The 22,367-nt window shown below is 42.7% G+C and overlaps 1 protein-coding gene across 1 annotated transcript in view; it reads left to right on the forward strand.

Annotated features, from left to right (window-relative positions):
- LOC135538703 (cadherin-7-like) overlaps positions 1–22,367 on the forward strand; it is a 128,336-nt gene that overhangs the window by 70,748 nt on the left and 35,221 nt on the right. The window contains exons 5-9 of the mRNA XM_064964606.1: positions 9,181–9,348; positions 10,986–11,170; positions 11,825–12,078; positions 13,256–13,392; positions 20,398–20,519. Coding sequence (XP_064820678.1) covers positions 9,181–9,348; positions 10,986–11,170; positions 11,825–12,078; positions 13,256–13,392; positions 20,398–20,519 — 866 coding nt within the window. The remainder of the gene's footprint in view (positions 1–9,180; positions 9,349–10,985; positions 11,171–11,824; positions 12,079–13,255; positions 13,393–20,397; positions 20,520–22,367) is intronic.

The raw sequence follows: 22,367 nt of genomic DNA on the forward strand, positions 1-22,367 counted from the left end.
TTGACAATAATATGAATCCATTTAAATGCAGCTACCTGTGACAAAAAAAGGCCAAAGGTGAAAACTGTTTCTATGTCTCTGTAAACCACTAATCACACTCATTTGTTGAAAAAGACTGTGCCTTAGTGAAAGGGTGACTTTGACAAAGTGCTTGAGCTGAAAGGCACTCATTAATCTCTAGCTACACAGCAACACTGCACCACCAGCGATTAAGGGGTTGAGGGGTAGTGGGCAGGGAGGTGGACAACGTCACGTGTGACCTGGACTTGGAGGGTTTGCATCCTGGCTCACTTTTGTCCAGCAAGTCCCTTTACTTGGCATCTTAATCCCAAATTGAATCCTCAAGGTGCCCTTGGGGGAAAAAAGTGGTTAACCCTGAATAGCTCCAATAACTTCCAAGCTGTAAATGTAATGTATAAAGTTGGCAAAATACATACTTTGCTGTGGGTGAGGGTGGCTTATTAAACATCCATTTTGTAATGTAGCTCAGGAAATAGCACACTTGAGTTTGAAGGTGAAAATCGAAAGGCGGTGCACTGCAATGCGTTAAGGGTGAGTGTTAATTGATGAAAGACTCAATGAATAAATGTAGCTATGAATGAGTGTCTGGTCTGTCTACTGTTTGTTATGATACTCATTATGCATTTTTGAATGGCATTAGTAGAAATGGACCATGACTAACAACGATTAATAATCCACTCCTCCCTGCACAACACTCACACGAAAGTACACACACACACACACACACACACACACACACACACACACACACACACACACACACACACACACACACACACACACACACACACACACACACACACACACACACACACACACACACACACACACACACACACACATAGTTGCATACACCTTAGAGGCAGAGATGGGCACTCAAGCACATCAGCGATGCCAGCCATGTCTGCTTGCCTCAGACCTCCGTGTCCTCACTACGGGAGAGAGCGGAAAGGCCAGGCGTCTACGCGAGGATTAATTATGTTTAAAGGGGATATTTAAGACGGGCCTGCGTGCATTTCAATTTGACGTAGGCGCTACTTCTGCGATGACAGCGTTTAGAGCTTCACCGTCATCTCTTTCAGCTCCTCCGGTCATGAGGAAGGAGATAATTTCATTAAATGTAAAATGCTCAAATAAAGAAAAAGGCCAAGGCCAGTCTAGCTGCTCTCCACCTGTTCTTTCATCTCATTCTATGTCAGGGCTAATATACCAGATACTGAGCCTGAGAGATGGTTCCGAAACCCGGTAATCCTGTTCTGATTAAGATATTGGCCTGGCCTTTTGGGAGCTTTCTACTGTGGGTGTTCTCTAATCTGTTCGAATCATGACACCCACACACACACACACACACACACACACACACACACACACACACACACACACACACACACACACACACACACACACACGCACACACACACACACACACACACACACACACACACACACACACACACACACACACACACACACACACACACACACACACACACACACACACACACACACACACACACACACACACACACACACACACACACACACACACACACACACACACACACACACACACACACACACACATACAGAATTGTGCATCACCTCAGGGACATTGTTGTACTATCCACTCCAGTGACTAGAGGACATTACAGCTCAGCGTAGATATAAATCTGGCCTCCCACCATTCTGCCAGGTAATGTACAATACAACCTGGCTCTATCTTTGGTATAATACTCAGAAAGAGATACCCTTGGCAAAAATCCTTTATCTCACCCCTGCACAGCAAAATTCGATTGGTAAATTGAACACTGTGTGTTTTCAATTTGACACTTTTGAAGTGTGTATATGACAACCAGCAAAAAGTGTTGAATTTACAACTTTTCAAAGTGTTGCCCTTTTAACACAGATACTTTCCAACACCAGTGGCATTAAAATGTTTCACAAACTCTGTGTTAAAGGTAATGGTGTTTAACACTTGTATTGCATTTTTACACTAGGTCAGTGTTCACTGATACCTTCTACAGTGTTAAAGCAACACTGAGATTGTTCAATTTAACACTGGTCAAATGTCTATATGGATCCACACTTTCAGTGTTAAATGAACACATTGCTTAGTGTACAGCGTTATTTGCATATTTCAAATCAAATTCAAATCAAGCTTTATTTTTACAGCACATTTCAGACATGGAACGCAACACAATGTGCTTCACAGGAAAAACGAATAAAATTAAGAAAATAAAAACGTAAACATTTACTACACAACAAACATAAGAGGATAAAAAACAAAAGAATAACAATAAAACTGAACGACTAAAAAAGAAGTCTCTTATAAATATGTCCACAGTTTCGGCCCCCTCAGGTTCAGTGGCAGGCTATATCAGAGGCATAGTAACAATGGCTGCCTCTCCATACCTCTTGTTTCTAGGCTTTGGGATGGTTAAAAGGCCAGTTCCAGAAGACCTGAGGGACCTACTGGGTACATAACTTAAAAGCATGTCTGACATGTATTGGGGAGCACAATCGTGGATTGATTTATAAACCAATAGAAGAATCTTAAAATGTATTCTAAAACTCACAGGCAGCCAGTGCAGAGACATTAAAACCGGTGTAATATGTGCTCTCCTTCTGGTCTTGGTCAGTACCCGTGCTGCAGCATTCTGTATGTTTTGCAGTTGACCAGTGGCTTTCTTGGGTAGACGAGACAGGAGAGCATTACAGTGGTCAAGCCTACTTATAATAAAAGCATGGATGAGTCTCTCTGTATCAGCCTGAGAGAGAAATGGCCACACCTTGGTAATGTTCCTCAGCTGGTAAAAAGATATATTGGTCACATTCCTAATGTGTGATTCGAAATGGAGTTCAGAATCTAAAATAACACCTAGGTTTTTTACCTGGTGTTTTATCTTTATTGCCGTGAATTACAATGTGTGGACAGATTCTCTTTCTGTGTTTTGACTCCAACAATAAATACCTCGGTCTTGCCTTGATTTAGCTGGAGGAAGTTGCAAGCCATCCAAGTATTTAAATCAATAATACAATAATACAGTAAACTAATAATTTATCCGTGGAGCTTAAATCCTCTGGTGACACAGAGATGTAAAGATGTGTATTGGCTGTGTAGCAGTGAAAATCATTGCTGTGCTTTCCCATAATGCCTTTGGAGTAAATTGTAGAGTCACCACCCATTACCCTATTTGTTAGTGACAGAGACTTGGTTGATGCATTCAGTCCTGTGGTCTTCATAAAGTGAGCTCCTAAGCAAATATGTTATAAAAAAGTATAATATAACACAATATATAAAGCCTTATTATGAGAGCCTAGTTTTAACATAATTCAGTGGACTGAAGCGCGTAGTTTACAACCAAAATCAGGCTTTCAATTTATTTTCCATTTAACTAGGCAAGTCAGTTAAGAACACATTTTTATCTACAATAACAGCCTACACCGGCCAAACCCGGACGACGCTGGGCCAATTGTGCTCTGCCCTTCAGGACTCCCAATCACAGCTGGATACAGCCTGGATTTGAACCAGTTACGCCTCTTGCACTGAGATGCAGTGCCTTAGACCGCTGCGCTGACATGCAGTGCCTTAGACTGCTGAACCACTCAGAAAGTCCAAAGTCACATAATTATTTCAAGTCACATTATGCTGGCTTGCAAAGTGATGTGAAAATATGCTGGGAAATATGATATTGAGGTGCTTGGTTTTGGTATAACACTGGTTATTAACACCAACAAGGGGGTTATTTTACACCATTGAGTGTTAATTTAAAACTTACAGAGTTAGTTTAGCACCTGAATCAACACTAGAAATGTTGCACTGAAACACTAGGTAAAACTGGCAACACTAGCTGCCATTCACCCCATTCATAAAGTAACACCACATCAACACCAAAACTGTTTACACCAGGATATGAACACTGGCGATTTTGCTGTGTGAGATGTCTGGAGCATTTGACATGTATGACATTTCTCATATACAGTAGCACCCCCCCCCCCAAATTTTTTTTATTTTTTATTTTTTTATTTTTAAAATGTAACAGTAATATTACTGAAGATGAGTCACTGTTATCTACATCTCGTAATGTTACATAATTGTTTAATGTTATACCACACAGACCACCAAGATATGTGAAATTTACAGTATCACGTATAGTCAAGGTGGAGAATGATGCCCAGGAAACCTCAGCCGATAGCAGTTCAATCTGTGTATCTTTCACAGTTTGAGTGAGATAAATTGTTATTGAAATACGTATCTACGCTCTGGATTGGAATCTTTCAAAAGATAAGTTGGATGTAGAGAGTATTTGTAAGGTGGCTTTTCATGAACAAACTAAAAGGCAACAACCTCTCTATGAGGTTGTACTATTCCCAGTGTATATGGTATTTTTCCCCTCTTGCATCTTACATGGATCAATTGGGTGTAGGTGGACCCCCGGAGGTTGAGGAAATCACACCACTCTTATTTAAGTTTCCATCGCCTTCATCATTACCTTTCATAGCCACACGGATGGTAGGCCAGAGGGTTTCCTATCCTAGCAAAGTGCTCCAGTCCCCACACTTTTATTTCCTCCTCCCAAGACGAATGTCAAGGATCCCTGTCTTTTTGCAGGGAGAGTGGCCTACCCCTCTGCCTCCAGCACTGGGGAGAGGGAGACAGCGAGATAAATGTGCGGCGGCTACAATGCGTCTGCTTCGGCAGCACCGGAGGCGGAGGGAGTCACGGTGCGATGCCGATGTGGGGCCATGCCGCGATAGCGACAGAAGGATTTTAATCATCGCCTCTCCCCAGGAATGACACGGGTGCAGCACAACAGAGATATAGAGCGAGGGGGGCTGGCACCCAGCAGACAAACAACAGCCTGGCGACATAGCCGTGCGGATTAGCACTGTCGCTCTGTGAGAAATATGTGTGCTGCTGGCCAGGCGGGCGGCAGGCGTTGGGAGGAGAAAACACATTGCATTTTTTTTTTTACCCCCACATGCTGGAATAAGGATTCATGGCATCATTAACCACAGCCTATATCTCTTGGGCACCAATGCACAGAGCTGATATTAAATAAGTATATCAATTGTATGTGAAGCCTATCTTTGTTTAGTGAGATTATTCACTTGGTTTACCGCTGGCTGCACACACTTAACATATTTTCTTACGGGCTACATTTCAAGTTTTTGGGGTAAGCCATTGTTGAAGTTGTTGTTGTTGTTTGAATGTAGCCATTAGCCAACTTTTTCTAACAGACAACTTCTTCTCCAGAATTCTTTAAGACGGTTTTGTTCTTTCACGTTAGAACTTTATTGTTTTCTGTCTCTGTGGTGGTAGTGATAGATAGAGTTGAGAGAACAGGGAAAGTTTTGTTTGTTTTGTACCTAGCCTGGTTTGAGGGACCTCTGTTGGATTGAAGGCTTGAAGCAAGCTCTCTGATGCATGTCAGCAAACAGGGTTCACAGGTGTCACAACAGCTGACACTGGGGCACTGTTGATGCTCTTTAATTGGCTACAAGGTTACACAGTGGGGGAAACTAGCAGCAAACCCGATGAATCTATGAATAGATGGATGGATGAATGGATGGAGGAAAGGGGGATACAGCTAGGAACAGGAGAAGATGGATGTATCCAATCCACACATCCACACATACAGTAGCTCCATAGACGGATGCTTTGACAAACATGAAGGCATCAGGCGTTAAAAATAAACCAGCTTCTCGACTGACATGTTCTGACTCCTCGTCTTAAACTGGGAACCAAAGCATTGACTAAGAGGCAGCTGTGGTTTTCTCCCAGTAGGAAAGCTTCACCCACTATTCATTAGTTTGTGCTACTACTTGACTTTATTGACCGTCATTATGTTGTGGCGAGAGCATGGCAGAGGCCTCAGATAGAGAGGTAGACAGCGTCGTAAAATGTTGCTAATTGAGTCACTTACTTCGACTGGGCCAATAACAGACTATCTGATTTGTAAGTATAACAAATGTTCAGGCAGTTGGTCTAAATACCTTGAAACACTGTTTTTCCTCGGCGAACCCAGGCTTCATTTGTGAGATGTATGCATCTTTTTGTCAAGTCTTCAGGCTGCGTTCACTATGTTGCTGTGAGAGGGTGTATGATTGTGGGTGGTCATCAGGTGTAGGGGTGGATACACAGGTACATTCCAAAGACAATAGCAATAATGTCCTATTCTTTACAATAGAGTCCAGTGGACCTATCTATGCAATCTCTGGATTTTTAGGAAAACATGTCTTCAAACCAATGCATATGTAATTACTCGACTTAACCTGAATTTGAGAGGGAAAGAGAGAGAAAGTTTAGTTTCCCATTAAGTCAACTACAAAATTATTTGCATGATTTAACCAAATCAATACATGTGAAATGCATGTGAAAAAGGTAATTCAAATAACCAAATTCAACGTAGCTAATTTCCGATTTATACGAAATTGTATGACTACAGAGGTAGCAAAACTGTACTTCAAATCTATGATACTCCCCACTTAACATACTGCTTGACTAGTTGGGCCCAATCTTGCTGTACAACATTAAGACCAATTCAGTCTGTCTACAAACAGGCTCTCAAAGTGCTTGATAGGAAGCCCAATAGCCATCATCACTGTTACATCCTCAGAAAGCATGAGCTCCTGAGTTGGGATCATCTTGTGCAATACACCGACGCATGTCTTGTATTCAAGATCCTAAATGGCCTGCCCCCCCTCAGTATTTTTGTTAAACAGAAAACCCCAACATATGGCAGCAGATTCACAAGGTCTGCCATGAGAGGTGACTGTATAGTTCCCTTAAGGAAAAGCACCTTTAGTAAATCCGTTTTCTCTGTGAGAGCTTCCCATGTCTGGAATACACTGCCATCAGACACATATAACTGCACCACATATCACACTTTCACAAAATGCTTGAAGACATGGCTAAAGGTCAATCAGATTTGTGAACATGGTCCCTAGCTGTGTGTTGCCGCTTTCCATGTTATCTGTTGTCTGTCGCTTGTGAGGTGTGGAAACACTTTGTTGCTTTTATGAATTTTGTCTTGCTGCTTTTTGTTCTATGTTGCTATGTCTGTATGCTACGTCTTGCTTGTCCTATGTTGCTCTGTCTGTATGCTATGTCTTGCTTGTCGTATGTTGCTATTGTCTATATTGTAATTGTTTTTAACAACCTGCCCAGAGACTGCGGTTGAAAATTAGCCGGCTGGCTAAAACCGGCACTTTTACTGAAATGTTGATTAATGTGCACTGTCCCTGTAAAAATAAAATAAACTCAAACTCAAACTCAATGTTTGGATCATACATGGCAAGAATTTGTGCCTAGTTCTTGAGTAGTTATGATCAAATTTTGTCCAGAACACACAGATACCGTTTTTTCAACATTGTCATCCTCTGGTCTTCTATTTTATTAAGGTCTCTTAAGGTCAAGTCCCCTGAGATGTGCTTATGTGAATTATACATTTCTCGCATATCCCATTGATATCAATGTTTGATTAAGTGGGAGTTTGATTCAGCCCATAACCACTCAGTTTGATTATTTAATATTCACCAAAGTCTAATTAAAAACTCATATTTCGGGAATGAAAACTGAAGAGGGGTTGAAAAGGCTACCCAGTTTTTCTTATTTTTTGTAAGAGTCACAGTGTATCACACTTACATGACAAATGCAATGTATCTTGACTTAACAGATTGCAATAAACCAAAATTAACTCAGGCTGACTTCATCCCCAAGATTATTTGATTAGTTAATTCTGTATCAACCTCAGAGAGAGAGACTTAGGGGCTATTCTCATTGACAAACATTTAAGGAGACGCAGCGCGACGAGATTTCAATTGACATACAGTATGTACATACACTTTGCAATTTACATTACATACTTGCCTTACTGTACCTTTCGTTGTGGATGGAAATGTGACATTCTTGCTCTGCAGCTCCAAATTTACTGTAAATATCAGCATCACAGTAGCTAATGACTAGTCAGTAAGCTTGAAAAATTCAAATGAAACCTTTCCACTAAAACATATTAGCTAGATGTTAGGTTTATGTTCTCGATCATACATGCATTAAGTGTAGCTTGCATGACAAAAACACAGCTAGCTAGCTATGCCAGCTAATAACGCGAGCAAATCAAACATGAAAGTTTACCCATCTCATAGAAAGTTTACCCCTCTCAAGACGTGACAAATACTTATGTTTACATTACAGTAATACCTCTCGAGAATCTCTCCAAATTCTCCGTAATTCTCATTAATGAAAAAAAACTTAGAGAGAGCAAGCAAACCTACGTGATCCAAACTGTTTTTCTTGGCTTCCTGAGCTAGCTACTTAATGAGTAATCTTCCATGTTCCGTAGGAATCCCCAATAAGTGCCTTTTAATTTTTTATTCTGAGCTGTAAGTCATTAACCATGAATGCAACAGTAATTGCCTTATAATGATTAGGACTTTTTGCCATTAAAGATTTGTGGTAATTTTGTGGGATTATTACGATTTTCATCTTTAGAGTCAGGAGATAAAATGCTGATTTCCATTTCATACATTGGTGTATTCTTTCAAAAGCAATTACCATTAAGCAACTGCATAGGGCCACAGGCCTTTGCTATAGATAACATTTTTCTCAGCACCTACAGAGAGATAGTATATAAAGTTGACCATAGAAGTGTTTTCACTTTAGTGTTCGGATTGGACACAAAAGGTTAAGATTGTTTGACACTTTAAGTCCATGTTTCTTCACACAAAAGGGAACCATCAACAGGTGCAGCAGTGCCAATAACCCAGATAAACAAGTGCATAACAACTTATTTTCAAGCAAGAGTTAGGCATCTTTGGAGGCATTTGCTTTTTTTCTCTGCTCCTGTCATCCCTCTCTCCCTCTCCTCACCTGTCATCTCTCTCTCTCTCTCTCTCTCTCTCTCTCTCTCTCTCTCTCTCTCTCTTTCTCTTATCAAGCTTTCTTTCTCGCTTACTCTCTACTCCTGTTATCCCTCAATCTCCTCTCATGTCCCGCCTCTCTATCCACTCTTGTCATCCCTTGCAATCTATCTATCTCTCTCTCTCTCCTCTCCCATCATCCCCTCTCCCTTTTCACTCTTATCTTCTACTCTTATCATCCCTTTCTCTTCTTTCCTGTCATCCCATTCTCTCTCTCTCCCTCTCTCTCCTCTCCAGGCGTCGTCCGGACGGCACTGCCCAACATGGACCGAGAGGTGAAGGACCAGTACGTGTTGGTCATCCAGGCTAAAGACATGGTGGGCCAGATGGGCGGCCTCTCCGGCACCACCTCTGTCACGGTCACCCTCACTGATGTCAATGACAACCCGCCACGCTTCTCTCGTAGTAAGAGTCCTATATGCTTTGTTCGTCACTAAATCTGACGACATGCCCTCTATCTATTTCCCTCAGACAAAGCCCTAAACCCCTCCATTCACTGTCATTGCAGTCTCACTATGGTGGAGGTTTGACATAAATCTCTGCAATCACTCTCGTTCACAATGGCAGACGCGTACAGTAGGGGAGAAAGCTTTGGGTGAAAATGTAGTCTATGCTTGATATTGCAGATTCATTCAACTACAGTACCCCTTTCAAGCGTATGCGTAATTTTGCTGTTCGTCGTGGGTTCACTGCCTCTTTCTGACTAATGGTCAAAGGCTTCAAATGCAGTTTGCCCTAGAAGGTATAAACCTTTCTCCCGCTCCCCTCACTCCACATCAGAGTTGAGGGATTTCTGCAAACATGGATACCAGGATCAATCAGGCTCCATTTTTTTTTGTCATCAGCCTATTTCACGGCGCGCTAATGGGTTCCTGGCCAGGCGTTGGGATTCAAAGGCATGAGGTGCTTCTCATGATAATCTGTGGCCCTGGCAATTGCTTTACCGCTGATAGTCCCACCGACCACCGCTGCCTAGGCTGTTACACTCACTGCTGGACTGCCATGAAGTCAAGTCAATTTGCTGGAACCCGGAGGGGGGGGCAGGTTCAAGTTTGCACAACAAATCGTCAATGCCGCTTTAACCCAGCGCTGTTTTGCTGCGTGTGCTGGGAAGAAAGATGCTTTGGGACCAGGTTGGGTGTGAAGTCACCCCCACCCCATCTGTATCCCCCCCACCTCCCACCCAAGGTCATAGGTCAGAATCAATAGAGTATGACAGAGCACCACAGCTGATAGTCTAGAAGCACTAGCCCTTGGAGGAGAGAAGAGGAGGGAAGTGAAGGCTGGAGGCACAAGGACAGAGAGGAGGGGCGGTTACCAGGGGGCAAAGAGGGGCATACACGGTACGAAGGGAGGGGAAGAAAGGCATTTTTGGGGGTCTTCCACAGCGAATTAAAAAGCCATTACAAAGATTACACAGCGGCAAACAATGTCAAGCAGATTAGCATTTGGAGCGCGATGTCGGGAACCACTGGGGTGAGAAACACGGAAAGATCTGGTAATGAGCTCCGTCATGGTGATTGGGGAGATTATGATTATTTATATGATTCCCTCCTTTTTTTCTTATGAGAGTGCTTTATGTCAGGGAGGTGCAGACAAAGACACCGGGAGCACAATGGAAGAGTTTGCTTGTAATAGAATCTTCCAGTGAACATTTCATCCCACCGAAGCATATTCCGCAGGTTCTCCCATTCACTTTGGTCAAGAGATATTCTGTTTCATGTAGAGTGGAGTGGTCAGCATACGTAATACATTTTCATATGAACACAAACAACTCAATTGTTATAAAAATGTTAAGGTTCAATAAAAAATATATTTGCCCTCTGCACCATAAATGTCTTGAATGTAAAACTAGTCATTTAATATTATTGTCACTATTTCCTCATATATTTGGATAAAACTCGTCCTGGACCATTACTTTGTAGTGTGACCACTCATTGTGAGAGAGGGAACTCAAAGGCAGCTGTAGTGCACTATGAATCTGAACGGCTAAGGAGTAAGAAAACCACCTCATCTCGAACTACTACTTCTCTTTCCTCCAGAGAACTATCAGTACATGGTGCTGGAGTCCTTGCCCGTGGCGTCCGTGGTGGCCAGGGTCAAGGCTCTGGACAATGACATAGGCCCCAATGCAGAGATGGAGTATAGGATCATGGAGGACGGGCCTGGGGTGTTCAACATCACTACAGACGAGGACACGCAAGAGGGCGTCATCATCCTTCAAAAGGTACACATGCTGTATCCTTATAGGCTGTGGCCCCAAGCCAGCTTTGTCACAGGGTCCAATCTGATCTTTTGTTTGTTTTCGCCGTCACCGATCATAGACGAGTGCCACAGAGTGGAAAGTCATGCAGACAATAAACACAGACAATAAATGTGTCACATCAATGGCCCTCCTATATTATAGGGCTACAACTGTGCGCCCAATAAGCCAAACAGATGACAACATATCTTCTAAACACCATTATTTAGAAATGCCTTTCACTGTGATGTGTTGTGTGCCTTTTCTCACAATCAATAGTTTGCTTTCACACTACACAGTAAGTCAATATAAAACGTCTGGATGAAAAATATATTTGTGATAGAGAGTCTGATTATGTGCAAGATTGCATAGGGTCGTTGGACTCTAGCGCCAGCATTTCTTCAATCTACTGGTGTAGCGCAAGGCCATGTTGCCATGAGCGATGCACATACAAATATCTTTATGGCTTTGCCCTCGCCATTTACAGCAAATGTGGCACGTGCAGTGTGCTTAGAATACAGCCAATTAGGATGGGCTCCACCTTGACCGGAAGGTTACTGTCAATTTCTTTTTTAAGAAATGTGAAATAGCTTTTAATTTCAATTTTTGTTTTGTCTGTTTACTTTATGTATGTCTCAGCCTTTAGACTTTGAGACCAAGAACAGCTTTAACCTGCGAATCGAAGCCACCAATCGGAATATCGACCCTGCGTTTGTGCACCTGGGTTCGTTCAGCGACACCACGTCGGTCAAGGTGACGGTGGAAGACGTGAACGAGCCGCCTGTGTTCTCCACACAGCTTAGCAAGATGGTGGTCTCCGAGGACGCCAGAGTGGGCATCTCCATCGGGAGGGTCTCCGCTCACGACCCTGACTCCTCCAACAGTGCCATCAGGTAGAACCCAGCTCTCCAGTTATTATATGCGTTGTCCCAGCCATTTTCCCAAGTGGCCGCTGTTTCTTAAAATAACTTCGCCCCCATGCAACAGAGTGGCGAATTCAAGCCATATAACCCATTTCTTTCAGCATGTTGCCACAGCAGGTTGACAGGAGGACCAAACACCTTTTGAGCAGTACTGTAAATACACGTTCACGTTCCAGTGCCTCAATAGCACCTCACTGACAGAGTTCTAAACTCCCTCTGTGACTGTGCGACATGCACAGAAGCCAGATGTCGTGCGTTCGAGGGACTGCAACATTTGTAAAAGTGAAATGCCATCTAAAATGAGCAAAGGGCATTCCCCCAGGAGGGTCAACAGTTTGTACCAGCTCCATTGCATTTATAACACAACACAACCACTCAGAAAGGCAATCTGCCCCATGTCACTCATGAGACTCCCTCTCATTACGCATTAATTGAAAATAAAAGTGTTGTGTGGTAGTATTCATGCTCGGGGCGTTAGGATTGTTAGTAATCTTAATCAGAAAATCTAATTACACCGCCATTGTGGGTGTAAATTGCCTCTTTTTGCTGCTGTGGAGGCTTTCAGCGCCTGCAATAATATGGCCCTACCTCTGTTCAAATTAGAATTATTGTGGAACTAATGCAGCCACAAGAGTCAAATTACATTGAATAATACCCTTTGGATACCAGCTAATTGAAGTTGTCTTTTTTTCCAGAAATATAAGCTGCTGTATAGAAATTGATAGTGTTTGTTCTGTGTTCAGCATTAATGTATTGCTGTCCAATTTCACATTTCTACCTTAAAAACTTTGATTGAGAGCAGTTCTCGTCAAAATCTAAAGGTTGCAGAAACCTCTCTTTCATAGTTCAACATCATGATCGTTTAATCTAGCGTTAAACATTTATAAGAAAATGGCAAAATTGCACTTGTTGACACAGCTCAATAATGTACTGAATGTACTGAAACCAGAAGCACTTTAAAATAGTTAATTTGACAACTTTGGAAGGTGGAAAGTTCTTATTCCTTCAGAAATGTTTAAAGAGAGAAATTATTACATGTAAAATCATTAGAACTTTCTTCAAAAGGAAAATACCTCATCATAGCTACGTGTCTGACTGTGTGTCTGTCATTCTGCCTGTCTCCCTGCCTGCCTCTGTCTGTCTCCAGGTACTCCATAGACAGAAACACAGACCTGGAGCGTTTCTTCAACGTGGACGCTCTGAGTGGGGTCATAAGCACAGCCAAACCCCTGGATCGAGAGGTCAACTCTGTCCACAACCTCACTATCCTTGCCATGGAAAGCCGTAAGTACACACACACACACACACACACACACACACACACACACACACACACACACACACACACACACACACACACACACACACACACACACACACACACACACACACACACACACACACACACACACACACACACACACACGTCTGCCAGTCTGACTAGTTCGTTTTATGAAGGCCCTGCATAAAGTATTGTTGTCCTTTCTATCTTGTCATGTAGCCAACCCTCCCCCATATTCAACACCGCACAATGCCACTGCTTCGTCATGACTGCATTAACGTGACGAAGCGTGTGGGACGCGGCGGGGTTGTCAGGGGAATCTTAATACTGACGTAAGGTGGGCACTTTCGACCTCCGGGTCTCCGTGAGTCGCGGCGTGTGAGTGGCAAGCTGCTAACTAAGGGCAGGCGCAGGTGAATTATGCTCATGTGATGTGGGGGAGAAGAGGAGAGAAAAGAGAGGTGCCTTTGAGACGTCCTTCCATGGCTTTAAGGACAAAGAGGCCTTACGTGTCTTTTTGTTGAGCAAAACTTTTTGTGGAAGTTACTACACATCGCACAGACTCCATCGGGCGCTCAATGTCGTCATGATACTGTACGTCGAGTTTCCTGGTAGGCCTATTTGGTGGGGAAACTGTGAAGCCAGCTCTTTAGCCTATTGCCTGTTTCTGTTTGTCTTTTATTAATGCCCCAGGGCAGTGATTGGGGACACTGCCCTGTGTAGGGTGCCGTCTTTCGGATGGAACGTTAAACGGGTGTCCTGACTCTCTAAGGTCATTAAAGATCCCATGGCACTTATCGTAAGAGTAGGGGTGTTAACCCCGGTGTCCTGGCTAAATTCCCAGTCTGGCCCTCAAACCATCATGGTCACCTAATAATCCCCAGTTTACAATTGGCTCATTCATCCCCCTCCTCTCCCCTGTAACTATTCCCCAGGTCGTTGCTGTAAATGAGAACGTGTTCTCAGTCAACTTACCTGGTAAAATAACGGATAAATTAAATTAAATTAAAGAGTGTGAAACAATGTTGTATCTGTTTGCTGCTTTTCATTCATTTATGCATTGGTCTTTATATGGCCTTAAAAAGCAGTTTTCCTATGGCCAGAATATTATCTATAGGCAATTGCATATTGAATTTTTATCAGTTATAAAAATAGAAAAAAATGGATCTGGTAAAATGCAGACATTTGGACGTTTCAATTAAAAAAATAAATTTTCACCTGATTATAGAAAGTGAAACATTGTGATTTTAGTGACACAAAGTAACAGCCTATGATTAAAGGGTTAGTCTATACTGGGCTCTCACCATCATCATCATTATTCACGTCATTCCAGTTCAATCATGTCACAATTATCAGATTTGGTATTGACATGAGTGAGCAGGCTTTCCGAGTGAGTAGACACATGGGCAGGCCTACCAACGGAAAACGTCTGAAAACAAAAATGATTATCATATTTGGACCACATTTATATAGAACAACATCACAAAATCCATTTGGCCTACGTCTTTTTTTATTTTGTCTCAATATGATGCAGAAAATGTTGGTTATTTCAAAAGAACTGAATACAATATTTTGAATTGACTGTTTATTGGCTATTATAGTACAGAGCTATCCAAGGTTCAACTTTAAGACAAGGGCATCTTGAAAACAATCTGTATTTGTCCATTTCTCCCATAGTTCCTATTTTCAATAAAGCTATTATATACAGTGTATTCATGACAGATTCACAAGACTATAATATTTAAATCATACATGGCCTTAAGTACATTTAAATCATTTTCACCTCTTTTTTATTTTAATTTTAATTTTACCCCTTTTTCTCCCCAATTTTGTGGTATCCAATAATAGCTACTATCTTGTCTCATCGCTACAACTCCCATACGGGCTCAGGAGAGACAAAGGTTGAAAGTCATGCGTCCTCCAATACACAACCCAACCAAGCCGCACTGCTTCTTAACACAGCGCACATCCAACCCAGAAGCCAGCCGCACCAATGTGTCGGAGGAAACACTGTGCACCTGGCAACCTTGGTTAGCACGCACTGCGCCCGGCCCACCACAGGAGTCGCTGGTGCGCGATGAGACAAGGACATCCCTACTGCCCCTTCCTAACCCGGACGATGCTAGGCCAATTGTGCGTCGCCCCACGGACCTCCCGGTTGCGGCCGGTTACGACAGAGTCTGGGCGCGAACCCAGAGTCTCTGATGGCACAGCTCACTCAAAGTCCACAAAATGAAGGTGCTGATAGTGAACTTCAGGAGACAGCAGGAGGAAGCATGCATCCATGCACACCGACGGGACCGCAGTGTAGAAGGTGAAAAGCGTCAAGTTTCTCGGCGTGCACATCATTGACAACCTGAAATGGTCCACAAAGACTATTCAACCTCAGAAGGCTGAAGAAATTCAGCTTGATCCCTAAGACCTCTAAGACCTCCCAAGTGGCGCAGCGATCTAAGGCACTGCATCTCCATGCTAGATGCGTCACTAGAGAACCTGGTTAGATTCCAGGCTGTATCACAACCAGCCATGATTGGGAGCCCCATAGGACGATCCAGCGTCATCCAAGTTAGTGTTTTCCCGGCGTAGGCCATCATTGTAAGTAAGAATGTGTTCTTAACTGGCTTGCCTCGTTAAATCAAGGTTAAAAAATAAAAATAAAAGACCCTCACAATCTTCTACCGTTGCACCATTGAGAGCATCCTACTGGGCTGTATCACCGCCTGGTTCGGGAACTGCACTGGTCGAAACCGCAGGGCTCTCCAGAGGATAGTGTGGTCAGTCCAACGCATCACTGGGGGCACACCGCCTGCCCTGCAGTACATCTACAGCACCCAGTATCACAGGAAGGACACGAAGATCATCAAGGACTTCAGCAACCCGAGCCACGGCCTGTTCACCCCGCTACCATCTAGAAGGCGGAGACAGTTCAGGTGCATCAAATTTGGGACCAAAAAACAGCTCCAAGCCATCAGACTATTAAATAGTCACCACTAGCTGGCCCAGTACCCTGCCCTCAACTTTAGTCGTTGTTACTAGCCGGCAAACACACTGTACTCAACCCTGCACCTTACAGAGTCATTGAACAATGGTCACTTTAATAATGTTTACATACTGCTTTACCCACTTCATATGTATTTACTGAATTCTAGTCAAGGCCCATCCTATACTTTATAACTACTGCTGTTCACACGTTGTATATTCATATACTGTCCATAATGTCTATAAACACCAACATGTACAGTGGAAGTCGGAAGTTTACATACACCTTAGCCAAATACATTTAAACTCGGTTTTTCACACTTCCTGACATATAATCCTAGTAAAGATTCCCTGTCTTAGGTCAGTTAGGATCACCACTTTATTTTAAGAATGTGAAATGTCAGAATAATAGGAGCGAGAATGATTTATTTCAGCTTTTTTTTCTTTCATCACATTCCCAGTGGGTCAGAAGTTTACATACACTCAAATAATATTTGGTAGCATCGCCTTTAAATTGTTTAACTTGGGTCAAATGTTTCGGGTAGCCTTCCACAAGCTTCCCACAATAAGTTGGGTGAATTTTGGCCCATTCCTCCTGACAGAGCTGGTGTAACTGAGTCAGGTTTGTAGGCCTTCTTGCTCACACACACTTTTTCAGTTCTGTCCACAAATGCTCTATAGGATTGAGGTCAGGGCTTTGTGATGGTCCCTCCAATACCTTAACTTTGTTGTCCTTAAGCCATTTTGCCACAACTTTGGAAGTATGCTTGGGGTCAATGTTCATTTGGAAGACCCATTTATGACCAAGCTTTAACTTCCTTGCTGATGTCTTGAGATGTTGCATCAATATATCCACATAATTATCCTCCCTCATGATGCCATCTATTTTGTGAAGTGCGCCAGTCGCACCTGCAGCAAAGCACCCTCATAACATGATGCTGCCACCCCCGTGCTTTATGGTTGGGATGGTATTCTTCGGCTTTTTCCTCCAAACATAACAATGGTCATTATGGCCAAACAGTTCTATTTTTGTTTCATCAGACCAAAGGACATTTCTCCAAAAAGTACGATTTTGTCCCGATGTGCAGTTGCAAACCGTTGTCTGGCTTTTTTATGGCGGTTTTGGAGCAGTGGCTTTTTCCTTGCTGAGCGGCCTTTCAGATTATGTTGATATAGGACTTGTTTTACTGTGGATATAGATACTTTTGTACCTGTTTCCTCCAGCATCTTCACAAGGACCTTTGCTGTTGTTCTGGGATTGATTTGCAGTTTTCGCACCAAAATATGTTAATCTCTAGGAGACAGAAGGCGTCTCCTTCCTGAGTGGTATGACGGCTGCGTGGTCACATGGTGTTTATTATACTTGCGTACTATTGTTTGTACAGATGAATGTGGTACCTTCAGGCATTTGGAAATTGCTCCAAGGATGAACCAAATTTTTTTCTGAGGTCTTGGCTGATTTCTTTTGATTTTCCCATGATGTCAAGCAAAGAGGCACTGAGTTTGAAGGTAGACCTTGAAATACATCCACAGGTACACCTCTAATTTACTAAAATAATGTCAATTAGCCTATCAGAAGCTTCTAAAGAAATGCCATAATTTTCTGGAATTTTCCAAGTTGTATAAAGGCACAGTCAACTTTGTGTATGTAAACTTCTGAGCCACTGGAATTGTGATACAGTGAAATAATCTAAACAATTGTTGGAAAAATGACTTGTGTCATGCACAAAGTAGATGTCCTAACCGACATGCCAAAACTATGGTTTGTTCACAAGAAATGTGTGGAGTGATTGAAAAATGAGTTTTAATGACTCCAACCTAAGTGTATGTAAACTTCTGACTTCAACTGTACATACAGTGCCTTGCGAAAGTATTACACACAGGTGGATTGTATGTATCATCATTAGTCATTTAGGTCAACATTGGATCATTCAGAGATCCTCACTGAACTTCTGGAGAAAGTTTGCTGCACTGAAAGTAAAGGGGCTGAATAATTTTGCACGCCCAATTTTTCAGTTTTTGATTTGTTAAAAAAGTTTGAAATATCCAATAAATGTCGTTCCACTTCATGATTGTGTCCCACTTGTTGTTGATTCTTCACAAAAAAAATACAGTTTAATATCTTTATGTTTGAAGCCTGAAATGTGGCAAAAGGTCGCAAAGTTCAAGGGGGCCGAATACTTTTGCAAGGCACTGTATATAGCAGAAGTCAAAGGTTTGGACACACATACTCATTCAAGGGTTTTCCTTTATTTGTACTATTTTCTACATTGTACATTAATACTGAAGACATCACAACTATGAAATAACACATATGGAATCAATGTAGTAACCAAAAACGTGAGGATCTGGGGCCCATGCCAAATCTTTTCAGCCTCTTAAGGGGGAAGAGGTGTTGTCTTGCCCTCTTCACAACTGCGTTGGTGTGTGTGGATCATGATAGATCCTTAGTGATGTGGACACAGAAAACTTGAAGCTCTCGACCCGCTCAACTACAGCTCTGTCGATGTGAATGGGTGTGTACCCTCCATTTCCTGTAGTCCACGATTTGCTCCTTTGTCTTGCTGACAATGAGGGAGAGATTGTTCTGACACCCCACTGACAGGTCTCTCTGACCTCCTCCCTATAGGCTGTCTCATCGTTGTCGGTGATCAGGCCTACTACCGTCACCAATGATGGTGTTGAAGTCGCTTGCAACTATGCAGTGGTGGGTGAACAGAGAGTACAGGAGGGGAGTAAGCACGCACCCCTGAGGGGCTTTCTTGTTGATGGTCAATTTGGCAGATGTGTTGTTACTTACCCTCATCACCTATGTTGAACGCTGAGCTGTAGTCATTGAACAGCAATCTCACATGGGTGATCCTTTTTTCCAGAGGGGAAAGGGCAGTATGGAGTGCAATAGAGATTGCACCATCAGTGGGTCTGCTGGGGCGATATGCGAATCAGTCTTCTCCTCGATGCACAAATAGTCACTAAACCAAACATGGTAATCACCATCCCTCAAGTAAATGCCTTGTTATTCAACCATAAATATAGGCCTAAGACGAATGTTCAAATAATACTTCTTCCTCTTGTTTCGATATAGTAACACATAGGGAGTAAACATCTTTAATAATAACTGTACTAAATGTCATAACAGCCCTTCACTGAGGAGTCGTTGGCCTCTGACACAGTCAGACTTCTATTCTCTTCACAGCGGAAAGTGGCAGCTGTAGAATCAGGCGTCCAAACAGTCTCTCTCAGAGCCCAGGACGCCTTTTTACACTATTTATAGTAAATGGGCTTTTTGTGACAAAAGTTGGCAGAGGAGCACTTCTTCTAGCTAAGGGATCTTGTTCATTTGAGACGTGGTCGGTCAGCGCTCACATTTCATCCGCACTCTGACTCTGCTCCGAACATGCCAATGACAACAAATCTGTGCCCCGGGGTACCACACGTCCTTTTCACTACTGTCAAATCAGCCGCTCCCGAATGTCAGCCAGCGCGCCATCTCTCCTGTCAGCGTGGCTGCTGACGCCAGGCTAAATCATCGTCCATCCAGGCTCTCAGGAGCCAGCCGTTTATATTCAGTGCCACATTGGTGTCAGAGAGGGGAGCCAGTGGTGGAGCCTGTGGTGCCGGATGCTCTGTACTACAACTACACAGTCACCTGCTTTCAGCAGAGCTGGGTTCTATATAGTGCACTATATAGGGTATAGGATGCCATTTATTTAGCATCCCTAGCCTTTACCACCACAGCTTTAGCTCCACTCCAATCATAATCAGCTGCTTGATCTTGTTGGCTGATCCCCATCAGAGCAACTAAGGATTGCCAGTTCACAGAGAAAGCCTTGTATATTATATTAGAACGGGCACTTTTGGCCACAATTTGCTAATTTTGCTCGGCCTTTGGGATTCATTAAAAAGACATGTGAATGCTCGATAGTAGGGAAAGTGGAGGAGGGTGACAAAGTTAAGACAGGGTAAAGTATTGAAAGTTATAGCTGGAGTCAACTGTGATATAAACTCTTTTTCTCTCTGTCTTTCAGATGATCCAACCCAGGTTGGAAAAGGTTTTGCTGTCATTACGGTGCTGGACATCAATGACAACCCTCCGGTATTTGCCATTGAGTATGAGACCCTCTTGTGTGAGAATGCCGCTCCTGGACAGGTGAGAAACTGAAGATACTGTATGTTTTCTGATGGGGAAGGAAATGATATACATTGCTTATATACTTTTAAAATGTCAGATATTTAATAATTTAGTGTGTTCCTCACACACTGTTTGATTCCCATTGGTTGGCATCATGTGTCCTTTGGAAACCAATGTTCCCAATAAAACTTGAATCGGTCCCAGACTGTATGGATCATCCCCTTTCAAAGCTTGAGGTAATTTCAGGGAGACACTTTTAGATCAAATTGCAGGTATTGTTGGTGTTTGTATCCTTAATTAGCAATGTTACAGTCATTTCTGCTGCTGCTGCCAGCTGAATTAATGACAGTGTTTGAATTTCCCGTGGCTCTACAATGATATCATAGAGTAACATGATATTTCATGCTGGGGTGGAGTGGGTGTCTGCCCGGGTCTGATTCCTCATTCGGAGTGTGTGTGAGTGTGTGTGTGCGTGCGTGTGCATGTGTGTGTGTATAATTAGAGGATCAGTGTGGCGGGCACTGGAGCGGAAAATGCATCACAACATTATGCAAATGAAACAGGGGAAGGCTGGAATTTAGTTTCAGAAAGGCGTGTCAGGCGCTTTAGCCGTGCAATACATTCTCTCTGTGTTTAGCATTTGGCCTCATTGTCGCCAAATGACTGCTGCAATGGCAATTCGTCTACTCCTGGCATTTGGAAAACACAATCAGAGGGGGGAAAAGGCAAGCATGTAGAACTGAATAAGTACGATTGATCAAAATGATGCATTGATTTGGGAATGGCTATTAGGCCTGTTTAAATATGTTATTTACATTCCCCTTGATCACAGTGGGGTGTACAAGAATAACAAAATGATTTGATTTGGAAAATGAAAGCAGTTTTATGTAGCCTACACATTCGTCTTGTAACCACAGTATGATATAAATCTGTTCTGCCATGGAAGCCAGTTAAACTCTTTGGTTTGGGGACAATTTGCCTTCAAGTCTGTAGGATCGTTAAAAGGCTATTGGTAGTTTGGTAGTCCCTTTGACGCAAAACTGAATGAACAGCTTAACCAGAGCCACAGACTTCTGTTGGCCGCATATCCCATCAAGTAGATTGTTTGGTCGATTAAGAGTTTCAATGTGTTGACATTTCTTGTTCTCACATATTTAATGGTCTCACTCCACAAATGAGTCATTACCTTGGAGTGAAATTATAATTTTCTTGATTGAGGTGTTTGAAAATATTACATTATTGTGTTGATATGTTGGACCATAGTGTGTAGCATGCCATCTCCTGTCCATGCCCTTTGAATAGCATTATTTTTAGGACTTTGCTTTTTCTCTTTCAATAAAAAGCTCTCTGCTGCACTTTAAGCTAGCCTATACATCACGTGCATTTGTCCTTGTCACACCATGATACATGAGGAAATTGCTTTACCTTTACGTGCCATCACCTTCCTTACCTTGTTCTCATACACTACAGTTGTGTGTCAGAGGCAGCCCAGGGTCTGACTCAGAGTAGGAGTGCTGATCTAGGATCGTGTCTCCCCTGTCTGTGTAATCTTATTCATTACGATCTAAAAGGCTAAACTGATCCTAGAGGAGCCGTGCTTGAATTGTTTTCTTTCAAATCCTTGATTGAGCTTGCCTGGCAAAATCAGACGAATGGAATACTCCCAAATCTTCAAACCACCAGTCTCTCTGGCTCTCCAGGCAGGATCAATCAAACACATAAAATATTTAAAAGTAAACACTATTTGAACACAGGTCTGGTCAACGCAATGGTCTAATTATTATGTCTTCCCTCATACCTGTAAAAGTGCCAGGCCAATGTGTCATGGTTGACCTGTTTAACCATATGTACCACAAATGTTTTCTT

Source organism: Oncorhynchus masou, unplaced genomic scaffold, assembly GCF_036934945.1.
Source record: "Oncorhynchus masou masou isolate Uvic2021 unplaced genomic scaffold, UVic_Omas_1.1 unplaced_scaffold_2___fragment_2___debris, whole genome shotgun sequence".
Taxonomy (NCBI): Eukaryota; Metazoa; Chordata; class Actinopteri; order Salmoniformes; family Salmonidae; genus Oncorhynchus; species Oncorhynchus masou.